The 22,815-nt window shown below is 43.8% G+C and overlaps 1 protein-coding gene across 1 annotated transcript; it reads left to right on the top strand.

Annotated features, from left to right (window-relative positions):
- The first annotated feature begins 4,546 nt into the window (after positions 1-4,546).
- Positions 4,547-22,145, top strand: LOC121270310 (zinc finger protein 239-like). The gene is made up of 3 exons (XM_041175614.1): positions 4,547-4,668; positions 20,480-20,878; positions 20,945-22,145. Exons 1-3 carry the CDS (start codon positions 4,547-4,549, stop codon positions 21,351-21,353), a joined length of 930 nt encoding a protein of 309 aa, XP_041031548.1. The 3' UTR covers positions 21,354-22,145.
- Positions 22,146-22,815: the final 670 nt, after the last annotated feature.

Genomic DNA, 22,815 nt, shown 5'->3' with positions numbered 1-22,815 from the left:
ACTTTGGAATTCTCTTCCTCAAAAGGCAGTTGAGACAGAGTATTTGAATATCTTTAAGGCAGAGGTAGACAGATTCTTGATTAGCAAGGGGGTGAAAGGTTATTGAGGTAGGTAGGAATGTGTAGTTGAGATTACAATCAGATCAGCCATGATCTTATTGAATGGTGGAACAAGCCCGCGGGGCTGAGTGGCCTACTCCTGCTCCTAATTCAGATGTTCGTATATAAGTTAATAAACCATATCAATGGGCTGCCATTTAATATTATGGATAAATATCACATAGCATGTGAAACTTTGTTTTTCACACAGTGTTATACAATTTTGTCTTTCCCACCTGAGTGTTTAACATCATCTGGCTGGAGCTCAGAAAGGACAATCTTGGGGCGGATCATATGGCAGGAACAAAACTTCAGCCTGGACACAGTCCTTCAGGGTGACACTGAAAGGGACAAATGACACTTTGGTCTTTCTCATATTTCTTCACTGACAACAAAACCCACATGTGGATTAATCCTGAGGTGTGTAAGAAATGTGTCACAGCCATTTCTGTGCAGTACATACAGCCTAAAGATGACCAAGGTCAAGCTGTGTGGAGACTAAGGCCGCATGAAAAATGGATGGAAAAATACAAACTCCCTGTAAATCTAACCTTCTGATTTCTGTTTGGAATCATCGTGGTTCAAAGCTGCTAGGCACAGAGCAGATGGCTCCTTTACAACTGTGATTGTACAGCCTGAGTCAGGCAGTCTGAATACGTGCTGTTTAATCAGAGATTGATGTAAAACTGTGCTCTGTTCATGACTGAAACTGAAATGGCAGGAATAAGTCTCCAATTTAAAAATGACTATGGTGATTATTCTGTGAAGTTTTTAAGGTTTATTAGTGACAGTCCTGAGTCCATTACTTTAAAACAATGTCAACAACAATTTGTATTGACATAGTACCTTTAAAAAGTGAGACAATGTTAAAAATAAATATGTAAAGTCTGTATTTAAATAACACATGGAGGAATTCACAGGATCCTTTTAACTCCTGGGACAATTATACAACAGACATTTGATCTCCAGATAAAGAAAGACCTGCACTGTGTTTCCAAGAATTCCCTGCTGTATTGGTGTGTGTGTGTTAGATCCCAGGATTTTATTTCAGTCTTCCTCAGTATTAACTGTACCTCCCAATTTGGTAATCAATTAATTCATAAATAAATCAGTTCATCACTTCCTCATGTCATTGTACACTCTGCTACTGAATTAAAGATTTAATGAACTGTGCAACAAAGTTTTGTGAACTAGGAATTCTTATCTGTGATTTACTGAAATTCTACTCCCAAATTTTAAAATTGGGTTTCTGATTTCTGAATCCAAATCGTTTATATAAAGTTGAATAACAGTGGTCCCAGAATTGCTCCCTGTGGAACATCATTTCCCACCTTTTACCAGTCTGAGTCACTACTCTTAACCTCTTCTCTCTGTTTTCTGTTTCGTAACCAGCTTGTTATCCATAACAGTGTGTACAATCTACAGGTTGACCAAGATCAGGCTGTGTGGAGTGAAGGGCCAGGCAGCAGAATGGATGGAAAGATGGCAACAAAACCAAAATCAGAGGGTTAGATTTACAGGGAGTTTGGAGCCATCTTTTCATCCATTCTGCTCTGTGCCCTGACCTTCGAACAGACCATCAATATAAGGGGAATTATCCGTAATACCAATAGGAAAGTAGAGGCTGCAGTTATGCAAGGATGTCCTGTATTGTCTAAAATCTCCCACCAGAGCTGATCACCAGGGTGGCCATAGACCGCTTAGTATCTATTGATGGCTTAAATTTTTGTTGTTGCTTCTGTTCAAGATGTTGTTCATTATAGATTAAGGTTCAGAGAAAGTGCTGGAATTAGATAGTCAAAACTGCTTTGAGTCCCTGGAGGGTAATGTTTACTTGAATTTCTATAACATTTTGGTCCTTACAGACACTGATACTTTATCGCCAGTCTTAGTCAGTAGTCGGGTTGGTGGTGTGAGGCAAAACCTGGTCCACCTGATCGATAGGAAGTGGGTCTGTGTATGTGTGTGTTGTGTCAAACCAAGTGGAATGTCGCACTTCCTTTGTAACAACAGGAAGAGTCTGTTTTTTTCCATATGCCTTCCTTTCCCCTCACTATTATCCTCAGTTAGTTTAGAAAATCCTTGTGTACATCATCCTCCAACATGCTACTGTCTCCACTAAATACTTCCATCGGTCTTACTAACAGATAGGAATGGGATCACTGATATCACAGGAATAATTTCTGAAATGCTGTCATTCTGATTTTAAAGCTTCTTGGATTAAGACATTGATCCAGATCTTCCCACCTAACACCAATCCATATTCTCATCTGAGTTCCAGATTTTAATGTGATTGTCCCATATGTTTAGCATCCGTTCATCTGTGAGAGATGATGGGAATGCAGCCTCAGAACTTTGGTGAAATCAGATGAGATGATCGACTGCACTTCATCTGATGGCTGAGCAAGCCGATTCTGTAAAGGCAAAAGTGCCACATATGAAGGTTTTCCTTACTCGTTGAGGGATGATCTCTGCTGACACTTTGTTAGTGTTGGAGTTTCTGAAACCACATGTTGCTATGGTGGTGAACTCCTGCCCACAGCTGGTGTTTCCAATTGTATCAATCATCAGTTAGCTTCTCACTTGTCATGATTCATGTCGAGGGCTTTCATGTCTCAACTTTGAAGCTTTGATGTAATTGTGCAATATAAAAAACATATTTAACCTCTTTAAACTTGGTTCAGCACATTTCCTTCCACACATATTACAACAGATTGTCTTTGAGATCAGTTTTTCCTTTACATTATGTGTAGTTCTGAATGATGACAATATTAACCTTCTCCCTAACCTGTCCTAACCCTTCTGCCGATTCATTTATTGAAACTAAGGACCCCCCTTCTAATGGTGAATTCCCTGTCTGCCCAGTTATTCCTTTAAGTTTGTGGCTTGTTTCACCGTGTTCCCACATTTCAGTTACAAATGTTGAAATATTTGCTCCACATCCACAGGGTTTCATCTGTTTAAAGTCACAAACAGAAAGGTCTTGAGACAAATCAACTTTCAAAATGATGCAGAGTTTCAGCCAATGAGGGAGATCCGGGCTCATCCCCGCCCCTCATTCACTCCGATTGGTTGGAGGGCCAGCTGCTTCCCTCCCCTTGGCCGTGCAATCCTGCCCCCTCTTCTTATTGGTCCGGAGCTGCCGTCAATCAGCCGGACATTGCGACTGGAGCATGCGCAGTGTGGCTGCTGGAGCGGCACATCAGTGCGCAGGTGCAGTCCCGCCTCGAGTTTGGAGCATGCGCAGTGTGAGTGAGGACGAAGGAAAGCTGCTTGTTTGTCAGGTCCGTAGCCGGTAAGATAAGAGTCGGAATTGAGGGAGAGATGGAGCCGGCGGGTGGACGGGCAGGTTTCATAAGCACCTTGAGCCGTTCTGAAGCCAGAATAACAAGCTACAGGTCTCTCGCTGGTATCTGTGGGCGGCAGCTGCCCCGATCCGCGTCCCTTGGTGAGAGACCCGGGACCCGGGTTAACGGCAGCCATCGGGGGGGCGGGGGGAATGGGATTGGGAGAAGTAAGTGAGAGTTTATGGTAAGGGAGAATTGATTATAAGGGAATGAATTACTTAAGTTAGAATCTACAGGAAGGCCAGCGCAAACCAGCACATCAACAGTTAAACCAGATGAACCTTGTACACCCTCGAACTTTGTCCACCCTCAGGGTTTGCAATTACCAACAAAGACCTGGGAGTTAGACTGGAGACTTAAGTTGGAAAACAACTAAGATTAAGTGTGCTCTTCAACAGATAGGTGAAGGACAGATGGTCCCAGCTTAGATAGGAGGGAAGGCCACCGCCTGGGTGGAAAATAGGGACATACGATGCATGTACCTGTTACCAGAGATGTCTGTTTAATGTAAACCTATATGTTGACGAGATCGGAATCCGGAGAATGTTCTTGTACGTGACCAATAACGTATAAATATGCTGAACACTTGTAATTTAGCAGAGTGCTATCTCAAGCTGCCTTGAGATGGCTCTCTCCTGCAATTGCTCGAATGAATGATTATGACCTGTACCTGAGGCTCCTGTGGTGTGTTTGTTAAAGCTACCACAACAGTTTGGCGTAGCCAGCAGGACACTCGAATCGAATCCTCGGAACGGTTCTGCAAGTGGGTGAATATATTTCATTTACCACCTATAGTGCAGTAAGCCTATGCGAGAATAGTCTGGCCGAGTGTCAAAGAATCAGGACTGGACAGGGAGAAGATGCGCCGGGGTAGGAGGCAAGAGCTGCGCTGGCAGGCTAGCGGTGCCGAAGCTGCGCAGGGAGGCCAGACCACTACCCAAAGCAGGAGGCAGAGCCGTGCTGGCGGGTTATGGTTTGAAATAAACCATAACCGAGGCCAGACCCCTAATTAAACAGCGAGTAACCAAGTTGTCAGAGCCGCATGAATTAATTATGCAGAGACAAACAAATAGAATGCTGTCAGTAAAACAGGAAAGTGCTATGGAACTTGACTGTGGAGCCGAGGACTCCATCATGAGGTCCAGAGTGGAAGAACAGTCAAAATCGATCAAGAAAACGTGGAAGGATGATTGGGACCCGAAAGATCCGTTGCTGAATTTTCTGTAACTTAAAAAAATGAATTGATTTAAGTTACAAGAGCTGCTTGTGTTGAGAGAGAGAAAGAGAGAAAAGGGGGTACTCCTAGGGGGGTTAGTAAGCATTGACAGGCAGCAGCAGCGGAAATGTGAGCTTCCATCAGTTTGATTGTCCCTTTCGGTGGAACCTTCAAGATCCCTTTATTCCCTCCACTGCTAATTGAAGTTTCGTTTAGAATATGAGAGTTTTAAGTCGTTAAGTTAAGGATACAGGAATATGAATACATACCCCTAAATATATATTTGTTTGTGTGCAAGGAAGCATTTGTATGTGAGCTTTAATGTGTTTTCTTCCTTAAATTGCCATCTGTGTGTTGTTCAGCATTTTAGAATTGAAAGCCCATACTAGATTAAAGGAAAAGTATACTAAAACATTCCAGTTTTGAGTATAGGGTTTGAGTTGAGATTTCTGGCAAAAATTGCAATTTGAATGTATTGTAAAGCTAAAACAGGGTTAGATGAACCAACCTTTGTACCATCCCCTTGCAGACTAGTATCACCAGCCTCCACGCTGATTGGGATTGATACATATGAGTTACTTTAACTCATACGAGTTGGTATTCTAAAATTCTGAGGGAAAAAATAACCTGAAGTTCAAAAGATTCTAGGAAAACCAAAAGGCATAAACACGGTCTAGGTGGTTCCAATGGATAAAAAGGGGTTTCTTTTGAAGAGATTAATTAAATATGAAAGGAAATCTGCATCCCAAGAGCACTGTTATTTGAATTTGGGACAATCTTGAGATGTAAAGTGCAGTGTAATTTAGAAGGTTACTTTTGAATAACTATCTAAGATAAAGAATGTGTCATAAAAATATGGGACTTTTAACTTGGATACAAACCAATACACATAAGAAAGAGGTAGTTTTAATTTTGATAGTGTAAATTACACTTCTTACAAGGTTTAAAATTTGAGGTTTGGTTCCTGATAATTTCTCAAAAAGGAATTTTCGATTTAAAAGGTTTGACAACAATTGGCATTAATTCAAATGCTGCAAGCTTTTCTATTTGTAAGTCTGTTCCCAAAATATGAAACTAACCTTGACAAAGTTTGGCAGGAATCCAATTTTTGGCTGAGTTAATGAATCTGGGATAATTTTAAAAGGGTCAGACACAATTTAATGGGTTAATTTTGAGACAAAGTGTTGTTTGAGAAGATAAGGAAGCAAAACATGTCAATGCCTGATTTCTGTTTTAAAACTGTTATGAGAATACTTTATTGGATTTTAAAGTCTCTCGAGATACCTGAACAAGATAAGATGGTAGCTTTTCACAGAATCACAGTGCAGAAGAGGCCCTTCGGCCCATTGAGTCTGCACCAACACGTGAGAAACACCTGACCTACCTACCTAATCCCATTTACCAGCACTTGGCCCATAGCCTTGCATTTTATGACGTGCCAAGTGCTCATCCATGTACTTTCTAAAGGATGTGAGGCAACCTGCCTCCACCACCCTCCCAGACAGTGCATTCCAGACAGTCACCACCCTCTGGGGAATAAAATTTTTCCTCACATCCCCCTAAACCTCCTGCCCCTCACCTTGAACTTATGTGCCCTTGTGACTGATGTTTTATGTGTAAAATGGTATGAGGCAAGTAGGAGAAAGAGTTAGGGAAAAGGAACACAATATACAAACTGTTTTAAGGGAACTGAATTAGATACTCTGGCAATCAACTGAGATATTGGAAATGCACAGGGGGAGATAAGCAAAGATCTAGAGACAGAGATCCCTGTTGACATGGAATAGTTAATATGGCCTAAAGAGTAAGGAAACATTTTAAACTATTGAGACAATAGAGAAACTGACCTCAAGAGAATCTTAGGATGATCATGGTCAGGAAAAAAAACTTAAGAGTTAAACCATATGGAATCTGTAGTTGAGGCAATTGAAAGGTAAGAAGAAATAATACTTAACAATTTATCACAAGATGGATACAGGTAAAGGGAAAGCTGGAAAAAGGCTAAATATATGTATTACTGACTATATTAATGTGCTTGCGAGCTACAAAATGTCAGACCACAGGATTAACACTGTGATCACATGCAGAGTTAAGCGGCTCCCGGAGAGAACCGCCACTGGAAGTGAAGATACTGAGCCATTGAGAGATAGTTTAAGAAGGTGCATTGTAGAGTTGTGTAGGCAGCTTAAGGAATTGAGGTCCGAAATGGGACAGCAGCAGGAGACAGTAGATTGGAAGGAGTGGGGGGTGCCTACCCAGGTGGATTCAGATCAAGTAACTCATTTCACAGGAAGAGTCATTAAAGAAATAGGTAAATTTATGGGGATTAAGCAGAAATTCCACGTTCCCTACCACCCACAGAGTTTGGGGATGGTGGAAAGGATGAACCGAACTTTTTAAAAAATCAATAGTGAAAGCAATTCAAGAGATAGGGAACAGCTGGGCAACAGTGTTGCCCAATATTCTAACACGCCTTAGGGCTTTCCCCAAACAGGACAACCGGGTCATTTGAACTAATGACAGGGAAAGCAATGCATCTACCTGAGGGAATCATAGTAGGAGGGGGGATGTAGGACCAGGAAAGGAAGGAAGCGAGACTGTGAGGGAAATGAGTAGGCAATTGCATGAGTTAAGGAAGGAAGTCAGAGAATGACAGGTGATTAAGCGTGTAGAAACAGGCAAATCCAAAGAGCAACAATGGACCCCCCCCACCCCGCCCCAAGTGGGGAATAAGGTGATGGTCAAGGTGAGCCTGAAGCGGACAGGGTTTGCTCCCAGGTGCCTTGGACCATACGAGGCAACTATGACAGGTGATACATGCGCACTTGTGGATATGAAAATGGGAAGTAAATGGAGGTGTTACACACAGTTAAAGATACATGACAATTGACCAAGCGGTAACCTGGACAACAGGAGCCAATGTTAATGTCTCCACAGATTTACAACCCTAGTCGAGGGCGTATCAGTACTGGCAACAAGGTCGGGGATCATCACTGCTCATCCTGCACCACAGGAGGAACTTTGGTACAGCACGGACAGAGCCGAATGTGACACACAACAGGTAATGATATATGTAACAGTAGAAGAACAAGTGATTTTAATTTGTAGCAATGGTTTTCTTCAGATTGGGCGTGGAAGTGTCAAGGGAGTGACACGTACAAGGACATCAGTGGTTAATGCTATTGACCTGGCAACTGCTGATCAGAAGGTCTAGGCCTTGAGCTCCAAGCTTAAGGAAATCTTAGAACAGGGACAGGGAATTCACAAAACCCAATTAAATACAGACCAGGACGTGACACGCTTAATTCAAAACCTGACTACCGTGCTCGAAAGTCATGCGGGGACTATCAATAAACTGATTGAAATAGGGAAAATATTTCAGATGAAGCAAGCAGAAATTATGTATGCAGCACCCATGGATCTTGGGCACTGGAACAAGCTCAAGAGAATTTCAGACAGATTAATGAAGGGGTAGTTCCTTTATGGGTAACTAATGAACATTTATTTAATCTTTCATGACATAAGGATCATGACTTGACTGGTTGCCAGCTCAGATGTTTAACATGAGTATATAGAATGAATGTTGAATGTATAGTGACTAATAATATGCTAATAGGCATTGCCTTAGTGATACCTGTTATACCTATGTTAACACCCGGCAGAACATTACATGGAGTAGAAAATATTCGGGTGATACGGGGGATACTTATATTAGGTATCATGACATTCCACCATATGCAATAGACGTAGAAGGAAATATAGTTAGCACCACATTCGAAGAGTGTCGGATAGAGGCCACCGCAGTAGTATGCACACCCCATCTATGAGACAGACGAAGCTAACTGTGGATTTAAAGCAGCAATAAATTGTACAATGGAAACTATATGGGCTGCCAAAGAACCGACCCATGTTGCATACATGAGGGTTGGGAGATATTGTGTCACCACATGGCAGCAAAAGATCCAGTATGGGAGCAACTGTATATGCCCCATCCACAATCATTCAGTATGCTACACCCACAGGTGCTGGCAAGGGTAGAAAAGGTGGAACTGGCCGAAATGTACAAGAGAGGAATGACTACTATAAAGCCTTAGGGATAACCTGACGCAGTGTTTGAACCAGTTCTCCTATGAAATCCCCTTACTATCAGAGCACTTAACTGTGATTTGGAGACAGGCTCAACAAATGTACAGGACTTACTATACACTACAACAACAGGTTAGAACCTTAAAAGAAGAAATTAATCGAATAGATTATTCCACATGGGGCACAAATATACACATACACCCATTGATTATCTTCCATGTCCTAGTTGTGATTCAGCTGATAATTATATATTTAACATACTTGATTCATCGTACTCGAAGGTCGCAAAAAAAAAGGTGGTGCTGGGGGAGTTTATTCTGATGGGGACAAAATTTAGTGAGCCGGAGGCCTGAATTGAAGGGCCAGATGATCTTGATGGTCTGACAGTACCTTTTACAACCCAAAGCTGGAGGACTGGCCAGCATCAATGGGCGGCGGTGTGTAAAGGGACAGACAGTAGCAGTTTGGTTGGCTACCTTGGGCTAGGCCAAGGACTAAAAGGGGGGACTGTTAGGGGGAAGAAAGTAAGAAAGAATTTATGGTAAGGGACAATTCATTATAAGGGAATGAATTACTTAAATTAGAATCTACAGGCAGGCCAGCGCAAACCAGTACATCAACAGTTAAACCAGATGAACCTTATACACTCTCGAACTTTGTACATCCTCAGAGTTTGCAATCACCAGCAAGGTCCTGGGAGTTAGACTGGAGACTTAGGAATACAACTAAGATTAAGTGTGCTTTTCATCAGATAGGGGAAGGACAGATAGTCCCAGCTTAGATAGGAGGGAAGGCCACTGCCTGGGTGGAAAATAGGGACATACGATGCATGTACCTGTTACCAGAGATGTCTGTTTAATGTAAACCTATATGTTGACGAGATCGGAATCTGGAGAATGTTCTTGCACATGACCAATAATGTATAAATATGTTGAACATTTGTAATTGAGCGGAGTGCTATCTCAAGCTGCCTTGAGATGGTTCTCTCCTTTCAATTGCTTGAATAAACGATCATGACCTGTACCTCAGACGCCTGTGGCCCATTTGTTAAAACTACCACAACAGGGTCAATGTTCAGCAGAGCGCATGTGTGGTCATCCCTGTCTCTGTCAGCAGGAGGAGAGAATATTGTGAATTTCTATCCTGGACTGACAGGGATGGATTTTGGAAACTCTTTTTACAGGGGGTTAGAAGGGGAGGATTTACACACAGCAAACTCAGATCAAGAGAAATGTTTGTCCCATCTCAATTTCTATCCTGGATTGACAGTGATGGTTATTGTAAACTTACAGGGCACTGGAAATGGAGGATTGACTGATGGGAAACTCAAACCAAACATCACATCAACATCTGACAGAGTCATTCATCAGATATTCAGGTTCATCAGAACCTGAATACCATCTCAGTTTGAATGTGGAAGTGAAACAGTTTGTCTGTCGGCAAAGATTTCAGGTAAACATGAGAATAATTAACTAGGGGAAAGCCAACTTCAGCGGGGTAAGAATGGATGAGTGGAGGGAGAGATGAGACAGTGGGTAGACGGGGAGGCATCGTAAACATCTGATGCGGCTCTGAACCCAGAATAAGAATCTACCGGTGCCGAGCTTGTTTCTGTGGGATGGAGGCTGCGGGATTGCGTCTCCAGTGACAGGCCCAGGGTAACGGTCGCCATCTTTACTGGGTCAATGTGCAGCAGGGCGCATGTGCGGTCATCCCTGTCTCTGTCAGCAGGAGGAGATGATGTTGTGAATTTTTATCCTGGACTGACAGGGATGGATTTTAGAAGCTCTTTTTACAGGGGATAAGAAGGGGATGATTTCCATACACCAAACTCAAATCAAATATCACATTAAGATCTGACATGGGTCACTTAATTCATCAGGACCTGGATATTAACGGCCTTTGAGTGTAAGCATTGAGTTCCAGGTCATTACCATTCACTGTGGAAAATTTCTTCCTCACATTCCCCCTGCAATTTTTATCTTAAATCTGTGTCTGTGATACTTTTACGATTAACTAATACTTTATCTAAACCTATCAGAAACATGTACGCCTCTATAGAATCTCCCCTCAATCTCCTTTGCTCCAAGGAGAACAATCCCAGTTTTTCCAACCTAACCTTGCAGCTAAAATCCTTCATCCTTGGAACCATCCTGGCAGTTCTCCTCTGCATCCTCTCAAGGACCCTCACGTCCTTCATAATGTGTGGTGATCACTGGTTTGCTCAGACCCAGATGTTCTGTGTTCATGTCTGTGATGTCATCACACACCGACAATTGCGCAGTTACATCACCCCGCTCCCCAGGTATTTCCTCAACTGGGAGACTTTTCTCTGACTCCAGTGCTTCTGATATCTTTCCAGCTGCAGGCTCCAGCAGGAGTTTTTAATATTGAAAACTGAAATTCTTTCAGAGGTGAGTATTTTTGATCATTTATCTACCATAGCTTGTGGTGCTATCCTCTGTTATCTGCAAGAGGTTCCAAGTCTCTGGGGCTGGCTTGGCTCTTTACTGTGGAATTTATTACCACAGAAAGTGGTTGAGCCCAAAACATTGTATGTTTTCAAGAAGGAGTTAGATATAGCTCTTGGGGTGAAAGGGATCAAAGGGTATGGGGAGAAAGCAGGAGCAGGCTATTGAGTTGGATGATCAGCCATGATCATAATGAATGGCAGAGCAAGCTCGAAGGGCCGAATGGCCTACTCCTGCTCCAAGTTTCTATGTTTCTACTGTGGATCTGAATCCATGTCTATCCATTGCTCCATTTCACCTCTGCCTCCCTGATCACCTCTCTGTCATTCTCTAACTTCCTCTGCCTCTAATAATGGGTGTATTTTAGCTCTGTTTCGTATTTTACTGTTACTATTGCCAACCATGTCTAAATGAAGTTTTAACTGCTGCCCATCCCCTGACCAAGTGCTGCTGGCTTCCCAGCTTTATCATCCCACAGTATCTTTCATAGTAAGGAATTGTTTTTAGCACTATCGCCCATTTCTCTTCTGTCTCTGAGTTTATATTGGCCATCAAGTGTTGCACCTTTTTTATTCCTCATAATTTATGCTGTGTACCCTGAAATGATAACTCTGTTTCTCTCTCCACAAATAGGCCTGACCAGCTGAGTATTTCCAGCATTTGTCCTTTTATTTCAGGTTTCCAGCAGCTGCAGTATTTTGCTTTTGTTTTATTACAGGTGTTTCTCACAGTACCGAGTCTAGAAACCGAGTTGGACCAATTAAGAACTAATTTGTATCGGGGTGGGTGTTGGCTGCAGAGGTTGGTCCCTGGCCTCATGTGTTTTTCCATTTTCATTGAATCATAAAATCAGCGAATTGTTACAAAAGAGGAGTCCTTGAGATTATTGAGCCCGTGCTGGTTCTCTGCAAGGACAATTCAGTTAGTGTCCCCCCCCACCCTGCCCTTTCCTTGTAGCTCAGCATTTTCTTTCTCTTCAGGTGCTTGTCCAATTCCCTTTCCTTTGTTGAGTCAGTTTGAGATGGAGGAGAAGCTGCTGGGTTTAATCCAGAGGTCTTTGGAAACTGGTCAGACCCAGAAATTTCCAATGTGAAATTGTCAAATGGAGGTAGATTCCAGGAGAGATCAGGTTGTTAAAGGGACACTGTTTGTATAATGGCAAAGGATTTTGTTCGAGGAACAAGTATTTCTGCAAATGCTTTTTATCTGTTTTACTTATACATGTGGCGATGAATAGTGCAAGAGGACATGCTAGGAGCAGCACCAGGCATACCTAAAAATGAGGTGTCAAACTAGTGCAGCTACAACACAGAACTACTTGCATGCCAACTAGCATAAGCAGCAAGCAATAAGCAGAGCTAAGCGATTCCACAACCAGCGAATCAGATCTAGATCAGGTCACCAGTGAATGGTGGTGGGCAATTAAACAATTCACTGGAGGAAGAGGCTCCACAAATATCCCCATTCTCAATGATGGGGGAGCCCAGCACATCAGTGTAAAAGATACGACTGAAGCATTTTCTACAGTCTTCAGCCAGATGTGCAGAGTGGATGATCCATCTTGGCTTCCTCTGGAGGTCCACAGCATCACAGATGCCACTCTTCAGCCAATTCGATTCACTCCATGTGATATCATGAAACAGAATCACAGAATCTCACAGTGCAGAAGAGGCCGTTTGGCCCATCGAGTCTGCACCTACATGTGAGAAACACATGACCTACCTACCTAATCCCATTTACCAGAACTTGGCCCATAGCCTTGAATGTTATGATGTGCCAAGTGCTCATCCAGGTACTTTTTAAAGGATGTGAGGCAACCCGTCTTCACCATCCTCATAGGCAGCGCTTTCCAGACCGTCACCCCCCTCTGGATGAAAAAGTTTTTCCTCACATGCCCCCTAAACCTCCTGCCCCTCACCTTGAACTTATGCCCCCTTGTGGCTGATCCTTCAACTAAGGGGAACAGCAGCTCCCTATCCACCCTGTCCATGCCCCTCATAATCTTGTACACCTCAATCAGATCGCCCCTCAGTCTTCTCTGCTCCAACGAGAACAACCCAAGTCTATCCAACCTCTCTTCATAACTTAAATATTTCATTCCAGGCAACATCCTGGTGAATCTTCTCTGCAACCCCTCCAGTGCAATCACATCCTTCCTATAATGTGGCGACCAGAACTGCACACAGTACTCCAGCTGTGGCCTCACCAAGGTTCAATACAGCTCCAACATGACCTCCCTACCTTTGTAACTTATGCCTCGATTGATAAAGGCAAAAGTCCCATCTGCCTTTTTCACCACCCCATTATCATGCCCCTCCACCTTCAGAGATCTATGGACACACACACCAAGATCCCTTTGTTCCTCAGAACTTCCTAGTGTCAAGCCGTTCATTGACTACTTCCTTGTCAAAATACTCCTTCCAAAGTGTATCACTTCACACCTTTCAGGGTGAAATTCCATCTGCCACTTATCTGCCCATTTGACCATCCTGTCTATATCTTCCTGTAGCCCAAGACACTCAACCTCACTGTTAATCACCCGGCCAATCTTTGTGTCATCCGCAAACTTACTAATACTACCCTCCCACATAGTCATCTATGTCGCTTATATAAATGATGGATAATAGGGGACCCAGCACAGATCCCTGTGGTATGTCACTGGACATTGGCTTCCAGTCACTAAAGCAGCCTTCTGTCATCACTCTCTGTCTCCTTCAACTAAGCCAATTTTGAATCCACCTTATCAAATTACTCCGTATCCCATGTGCATGTGCCTTCTTTATAAGTCTCCCATGTGGGAACTTGTCAAAGGCTCTGCTGAAATCCATTTAAACTACATGAACTATACGACCCTCATCTACCCATCTGGTCACCTCCTCAAAAAATTCAATCAAATTTGTTAGGCATGTTCTCCCTCTGACAAAGCCATGCTGACTATCCCTGATCAAACCTTGTCTCTCCAAGTAGAGATAGATTCTCTCCTTCAGAATTTTCTCCAATAGTTTCCCTCCCACTGACGTGAGACTCACTGGTCTGTAGTTCCCTGTCTTATCTCTACAACCCTTCTTAAATAGCGTAACCACATTAGCTGTCCTCCAGCCCTCTGGCACCTCCCCCGCGGCCAGAGAGGAATTGAAAATTTAGGTCAGAGCCCCTGCGATCTCCTCCCTTGTTTACCTCAGCGGTCTGGGACACAAATAATCCAGACCTAGAGATTTGTCCACTTTTAAGCCTGCCAACACCTCCAAAACCTTGTCACTCTCGATATCAATTTGCTCAAGAACCTCGCAGTCCCTCTCCCCGAGTTCGATACCTTCATCCTCATTCTTTTGAGTGAAGACAGATGTGAAGTATTCGTTCAACACTCTAATGATGTCCTCTGGCTCCACCCATAGATTGCCCCCTTTGTCCCTAATGGGCCCTACTCTTTCCCTGGTTATCCTCTTCCCATTTATATACTTATAGAATAACTTGAGATTTTCCCTACTTTTACAAGGCAGAGCTTTCTCATATCTTCTCTTTGCTCTCCTAATTGCTTTCTTAAGCTCCACCCTCCACTGTCTGTACTCCACTAATGCCTCTGCTGATTTGCTTCCCTTGTACCTGCTAAAAGCCTCTCTTTTCCTTCTCATCCTATCCTGAATATCTCTGGTCTTTCATGGTTCTTTGTGCTTGTTACTCTTTCCTATCACCCTAGAGGGAACATGTTAAGCCTATTCCCTCCCCATTTCCTTTTTGAACGCTCTTCTGTAGATTTCCCCAAAAGTAGCTGTTCCCAGTCTACCTTGGCTAGATCCTGTCTTACTAAAATCCGCTCTCCCCCAATCAAAAACATGTTTTTGCAACTTGTCTATTTCTTTGTCTATAACAAACTTAAATGGCTGAACGTATTGCATGATGCAAAGGCTTTGGATGGGTGACCATATTCTCCAATAGTACTAAATACTTCTGCTCCAAAACTTTCTGTGCCCCAAGCCTAGCTATTCCAGTACAGCAAAAACACTGGCATCTACCTGGCAATGTGGAAAATTGCCTAAGTATGTCCTCTACACAAAAAACAAGACAAATCCAACCCGGCCAGTTATCGTCCTATCAGTCTACTCTCAATCATAAGTAAAGTGATGGAAGGGATCATCGTCGTGCTTTCAAGCAGCACGTGCTTAGCAAATAACCTGTTCACTGATGCCCAGTTTGGGTTCCACCAGGGCCACTCAGCACCTGACCTCATTACACCCTTGGTTCAAACATGGATAAAAGAGCTGAACTCCAGAGGTGAGGTGAGAGTGACTAAGGCAGCATTTGACTGAGTGTGGCATCACGGAGTGCTAGCAAAACATGTCAATGGGAATCGGGGGAAAACTCTCTGCTGGTTGGTCTCATACCTAGCACAGAGGAAGTTGGTTGTGGTTGTTGGAGGTCAATCATCTCAGCTCCAGGACATCACTGCAGGAGTTCCTCAGGATAGTGTCCTAGGCCTGACCATCTTCAGCTGTTTCATCAGTGACCTTCCCTCCATCATAAGGTCAGGAGTAGGGTGTTCGCTGATGATTGCACAATATTCGGCACCATTTGCTACTCCTCGGATACTGAAGCATTCCATGCCCAAATGCAGCATGACCTGGACAATTTTCAGGGCTTGGGCTGACAAGTAGCAAATAACATTCACACCACACAAATGCCTGGCAATGGCCATCTCCAGCAAGAGAGAATACAACCATCGCCCCTTGACATTCAATGGCATTACCATTGCTGAATCCCCCACTATCAACATCTTGGGGGTTACCATTGACCAGAAAATGAACTGGACTAGCCATATAAATACTGTGGCTACAAGAGCTAGGAATTCTATGGCGAGTAACTCACCTCTTGACTCCCCAAAGCCTGACATCATCTACAAGGCACAAGTCAGGACTGTGATCGAATATTCTCCATTTGCCTGGATGAGTGCAGCTTCAACAGCACTCAAAAAGCTTGACACCATCCAGGTCAAAGCTGCCCGCTTGATCGGCACCTTTTCCACAAACATTCACTCCCTCCACCACCGACACACAGTAGCAGCAATGGGTACCATCTACAAGATGCACTGCAGGTACTCACCAAGGCTCCTTAGACAGCACCTTCCAAACCCACAACCACTACCATCTAGAAGAACAAGGGCAGCAGATACATGGGAACACCACCACCGGGAAGTCCTCCTCCAAGTCAATCACCATCCTGACTTGGAAACATATAGCCGTAACTTCATTGTTGCTGAGTCAAAATCCTGGAACTCCGGAATAGCACTGTGGGTGTACCTACACCGCAGGGACTGCAGCGGTTCAAAAAGGCAGCTCAGTGCCACTTTTCCAAGGGCAATTAGGGATGCGCAATAAATGTTGGCCCAGCCACATCCCAACGAATAAATAAAAATTATCAACACCATCAAACCATAGAAAAGTTACAGCACAGAAGGAGGCCATTCGGCCCATCTTGTCCGTGCAAGCCCAAGGACACCCGGGGTGCCCTTTCTGATCCCACCTTCCTGCTCCCGGCCCATAGCCCTGCAGCTTACAGCACTTTAGGTGCGGATCCAGGTACTTTTTAAAAGAGTTTAAAGTTTCTGCCTCAACCACCAACTTGGGCAGTGAATTCTGGACACCCACTACCCTCTGCATAAAAAAAGTTCTTTCTCATGTCCCCCCTACACCTTCTGCCACTTATCTTGAATCTATATCCCCTGGTTCTAGAATTCTCCATCAAGGGAAACAATTTTATCCTGTCCATTCTATCTATCCCCCTCATAATTTTGTACACCTCAATCAAGTCACCTCTCAGCCTTCTTTGTTCTAAGGAAAATAGCCCCAACCTATCCAATCTTTCCTCATACCTACACTTTTCTAACCCTGGTAACATTCTTGTAAACCTCCTCTGCACTCTCTCCAGAGCTATTACGCCCTTCCTGTAATGTGGTGACCAGAACTACATACAATACTCCAGTTGTGGCCTCACCAGTGTTTTATACAATTCCGATATTGTATCCTTACTTTTATATTCTATACCTCTGCCAGTGAAGGAGAGCATTCCATATGCCTTCTTTACAATCTTGTCTACTTGAAGTGCTACCTTCAGAGACCTGTGTACTAGTATGCCAAGATCTCTCACTTCATCTACCCCTCTTAGTATATTCTCATTAATTTTGTAATTCCTGTAACTGTTTGACCTCCTTAAATGTATGACTCACACTTCTCTGTTAAAATCCATCTGCCACTTTACCACCCACTCCACCAACCCATCTATATCGTTTTGGAGATTATGTCTATCCTCTGCACTATCCACTACTCAGCCAATCTTTGTGTCATCTGCAAATTTCCCAATCGTGCTCCCTACGTTCACGTCCAAATCATTAATATATAACACAAACAGCAAGGGTCCCAACAGCAAGCCCTGTGGAACACCACTTGAGACAACTTTCCATTTGCAAGGGCATCCATTGACCATTACCCTTTGTTTCCTGTTACAAAGCCAACCTTTTATCCAGTTTGCCACATTACCCAGAATCCCATGGGCTTTTACTTTCCTGACCAATCTGCCATGTGGGACCTTGTCAAATGCCTTGCTAAAATCCATGTACACAACATCCACTGCACTACCTTCATCAACCCTTCTTGTCACTTCCTCAAAGAAATCAACCAAATTTGTGAGGCAAGACCTTCCTTTAACAAATCGTTGCTGACCATTCCTGACTAGTCCATGCCTTTTCACATGACAGTTAATCCTATCTCTCAGAATTGATTTTACTAATTTGCTCACCACTGATGTAAGACTAACTGGCCTATAATTGTTTGGCATTTCCTTTGATCCCTTTTTAAACATTGGAACTATGTTTGCATTTCTCCAGTCCTCCGGTACCTCCCCTGTATCTAGTGAAGATTGAAAAATGATCCTCAGAGCATCTGCTATCTCCTCCCTGACTTCCTTCAGTAGCCTCAGAAACAATCCATTTGGCGACTATATCAACTTTCAAGGGTTTCAACCCTTCGAGTACTTCCTCTCTCTTTATGACTATCCCATCCAATATCTCACAGTGTTCCTCCTGGACTACAATATCGACATCCTCCCTTTCCTTTGTAAACATGGAGACAAAATATTCATTTAAAACCCTTCCCACAGCCTCTGCATCTACACACAAGTTTCCATCTTTATCTCTGATAGGTCCCACTTTTTCCTTAACTAACCTTTTAGCATTAATGTATTGGTAAAACAATTTGTATTTATATCGTGCCTTTTGCATAATGAAACATTCAAAGGTGTTACACAGGGTGCATTATAAAGCAACATGTGGCACTGAGCCCCATGAGGAGATATTAGGGCAGGTGTCCAAAATTTGGTCAGAGGTAGGTTTTGAGGAGTATCTTAAAGGAGGGAAGTGAGGTAGAGAGACGGAGAGGTTTAAAGAGGAAGCTTGTGGTCTTGGCAACTGCAAGAGCAGCCACCAGAATTGGAGGGATTAAAATCGGGAATGCTGAACAGAGATTATATGAGTGCAGATATTTCAGAGGACTGTGCAGCTGGAGGAGATTACAGAGACAGAGATGGACATGAGCATGGAGGAGATTACAGAGACAGAGGGACATGAGCATGGAGGAGATTGCAGAGATTGGGAGGGACGTGAGCATGGAGGAGATTACAGAGACAGGGAGGGACATGAGCATGGAGGAGATTACAGAGACAGGGAGGGACATGAGCATGGAGGAGATTACAGAGACAGGGAGGGACATGAGCATGGAGGAGATTACAGAGACAGGGAGGGACATGAGCATGGAGGAGATTACAGAGACAGGGAGGGACATGAGCATGGAGGAGATTACAGAGACAGGGAGGGACATGAGCATGGAGGAGATTACAGAGACAGGGACAAGAAAATGGAGGAGATTACAGAGACAGTGAGGGACGTGAGCATGGAGGAGATTGCAGTGACACAGGGACGTGAGCATGGAGGAGATTGCAGAGACAGGGAGGGACATGAGCATGGAGGAGATTACAGAGACAGGGACAAGAAAATGGAGGAGATTACAGAGAGGGACGTGAGCATGGTGGAGATTACAGAGACAGGGACAAGAGCATGGAGGAGATTACAGAGACAGAGGGACAAGAGCGTGGAGGAATTTGAGAACAAGCATGTGAATTTTAAAATGTAGTTACTTATTAAATGGGAGCTTTTGTAAGTCAGTGAGCACAGGGGTGATGGGCAAACAAGACTTGGTGTGAGGAAGCACACGGGCAACAGAAATCTGGGTGAACTCAACATTAGGGGGAGGTTGAATGTGGGAGACCGGCTGGGAGTGTGTTAGGATGGTTAAGTCTAAAGGTAACAAAGGAATCGATGATGGTTTCAGCAGCAGATGAGCTGAGAATAGGATGGAGTCGGGCGATGTTACTGAGTTGAAAATAGGCAGCCTTGGTGAAGATGTGGATATGTGGTTGAAATATGTGGCTCACCTTTGGGTATAATATGACACCGAGGTTGTGGACAGTCTGATTCAACCCCACACAGTTCCCAGGGATAGGGACAGAGTCAGTTGCAGCAGAATGGAGTTTGTAGCAGGGACTGAAGACAATGGCTTTGGTCTTCCCAATATTTAAATGGAAGAAATTTCTGTTCATCTTGTACTGGATGTCAGACAAGTCAGGACGGCGTGTGAGTTGGAGGGGAACTTGTAAGTGATCGTGTTCACATACACCTGTTGTCCTGGTCCTGGAGGTTGAGGGTTTGGCAGATTCTGTCAAAGTTCTGGTTGAGTTGTTGATATATAAAATCCCCCTCCTTACCCCACTGCTGCTTCACCTTTCTCTCTCTCTCTCTCAATCTCTTTGTGTTTTTGTGGGTTCTCTCACTGCCTTTTATCTGTTTTAAATCAATTTTACAGAGTGTTAGAACGGGAGGATTTGCTGTTGGGAAACTCAAACCAAATATCAGGTTTTGACAGAGTTGCCAAATTTATCGGAACCTGAATACCATCGGATTTTGAACATGGAAGAAAAAAGCACTGTTCATACTGGGGAGAAACCGTGCACATGTCCTGTGTGTGGACGAGGCTTCAGCCGATCTTCTGGCCTGTTAAAACACAAGTGCAGTCACACAAGGGAGAAACTATGGAAATGTGAGGACTGTGGGAAGGGATTCAATTACCCATCTGAGCTGGAAAATCATCGGCGCAGTCACACTGGGGAGAAGCCGTTCATCTGTCCTGAGTGTGGGAAGAGATTTACTCATTCATCCAGCTTGCTGAAACACCAGCGAGATCACAATGGGGTGAGACCATTCACCTGCTCCAAGTGTGGGAAGGGATTCACTACCTTATCTTCCTTGCTGATACACCAGCGAATTCACAGTGGGGAGAGGCCATTCATTTGCTGTGTGTGTGGCAATACATTCGCTCGGTCGCCCCAACTGTTGGTACACCAGCGCATTCACACTGGGGAGAGGCCGTTCATCTGCTCTGACTGTGGGAAGGGATTCAGTCAGTCAGCCCATCTGCTGACTCACCAGCGAGTTCACACTGGGGAGAGGCCATTCACCTGTCCCCAGTGTGGGAAGGGGTTCACTCGGTCATCCCACCTGCAGACACACCAGCGGGTTCACACTGGGGAGAGACCTTTTAAATGCCCAGACTGCGGGAAGTGCTATAAAAGTTCTGGGGAACTAATGTCCCATCAACGTGTTCACACTGAGGAGAGACCGTTCAGGTGCTCTCACTGTGGCACTGGGTTCAGGCGATCATTTGAACTCACTGCACACCAGCGAGTTCACACTGGGGAGAGTCCTTTCACCTGCTCTGAATGTGGGAAGGGATTCAGTGTTTCATCCCGTCTGCTGACGCACCGTCGCATTCACACTGGAGAGGGGCTGGTCACCTGCTCCAGATGTGGGAAGAGATTCACTCGGTCATCCCATCTGTTGACACATCAGTGCACTCACACTGGGGAGAGGCCATATACCTGCTCTGTGTGCGGGAAGGGATTCACTTGTTTATCACAACTGCTGACCCACCAGCGAGTTCACACTGGGGAGAGGCCATTTACCTGCTCCAGTTGTGGGAAGGGATTCACTACCTCATCCAACCTGCTGAGACACCAGCGGGTTCACATCGACTAGAGACCTTTTAAATGCCCAGACTAGGAAATGCTATAAAAGTTCTAGGGGCCTGATGTCCCATCAAAATGTTCACTGATATGAAACCTTTCAGCTGCTCTCACTGTGGCACTGAGTTCAGGCAATCATCTCACCTCACTGTTACACCAGTGCAGTCACATTGGGGAGAGGCCATCTCATGCTCAGGATGTGGGAAGAGTTTTGATCAGACGTGCACCCTTCTGAGACACCAGCAAGTTCTCACTGGGAAGAGGCCAATCATCTGCTCCCTTTGTGGGTAGGGATTAACTCAGTCATGCAGCCTGCTGTTGGACAGTTATTCACTTGCTCCTTGTGTGGGAAAGGATTCATGGAATCAACTGACCTGATGAATCACCAACATGTTCTCACTGGGAAAAGACTGTGCAGGTGATATGGACACGAGTTTGATTCATTAATTTATCCGATCTCCGGACAGAGCAGCGAGTTCACACTGGGCTGAGACTGTTCACCTGCTAAGTGTGTGGGAAAGGATTCACTCAGTTGTTTAAACTTCTGACTCATCAGTGAGTTCATACTGCATGGAGAGTGTTTGCTCTTCTGTGTGTCTCTGTGTAAAAGGATTTGATCGTCATGACAACTGTGAAAATGTCAATGACAAAGTGGAGAGAGCCTTTTCACCTGCTTCCTGTCTGGAAACACACTTCCTGATTTTAGATATAATACTGATCAGAGATCCGGGAATTCATTTCAAATTATTAGTGTTGCTCCCTAAAAGCTAAATATACTTTGTGCTTTTACAGAATTATCTGTCCCCCTTTAAACAAGCTCTGAAACTAGGAAGCACCGAGACATTGGTTTAATGTTTTTATTTCTATGACGTAACCTATTACATACAGAGACCATGAGGTTACTGGATATTGATGGGAAGACTTATCAGAAAGAATTGTGAGCACATTATTCTAATCTGATCAGTCTGATCAAAGGTTGACATGGTCAAGAACTCCAAGCTTTTGTGTATTGATCCTTTTTGACTTTAGTAACATCTTGCTAACTTGATAACATGTCAACACATTTTGGTTATTTGTTTATCAAAACAGAACACATTAACCCATTAAATCTGTCATGAAACTATCATATTTTTCATCATATTAATGTGGGGTATTGTAAAGTAGGCTTATGTTTGTGGCTGATTTAATTAAAGTAGAGATGGATGGACTTCAAGGTTGAAATTACCAAAGGAGTCACAAAAGAAAGGGCTTGTGAAATGTGAATGAGTGAACTCGGGTAAGAGCTCAGCAGTTGGAATTTGCATTTTAAGACAAGTAGAGGTCTTTGGTTTTCAAAGAGACAAGGTAGGGTGTTTACAACTAACAATATAAATAAGGCAGGTTATTATGTTGAGTTTTCCCAAAAGTGCTGGCCATAATGACAACATAAAAGATTTTCATATTATGGGAAAAGTAAATTCCAAAGACATGAAGGA

Source organism: Carcharodon carcharias, chromosome 27 (genome assembly GCF_017639515.1).
Source record: "Carcharodon carcharias isolate sCarCar2 chromosome 27, sCarCar2.pri, whole genome shotgun sequence".
Taxonomy (NCBI): Eukaryota; Metazoa; Chordata; class Chondrichthyes; order Lamniformes; family Lamnidae; genus Carcharodon; species Carcharodon carcharias.
This window is presented reverse-complemented; position numbering and strand designations above follow the sequence as displayed.

Coding starts and splice junctions, on each gene's coding strand:
- LOC121270310 (XM_041175614.1), top strand. CDS start 4,547: ATGGAACTTGACTGTGGAGCCGAGGACTCCATCATGAGGTCCAGAGTG. Junction 4,669..20,479: donor GATCCGTTGCTGAATTTTCT/GTAACTTAAAAA, acceptor TCATTCATCCAG/CTTGCTGAAACACCAGCGAG. Junction 20,879..20,944: donor AAATGCCCAGACTGCGGGAA/GTGCTATAAAAG, acceptor GAGACCGTTCAG/GTGCTCTCACTGTGGCACTG.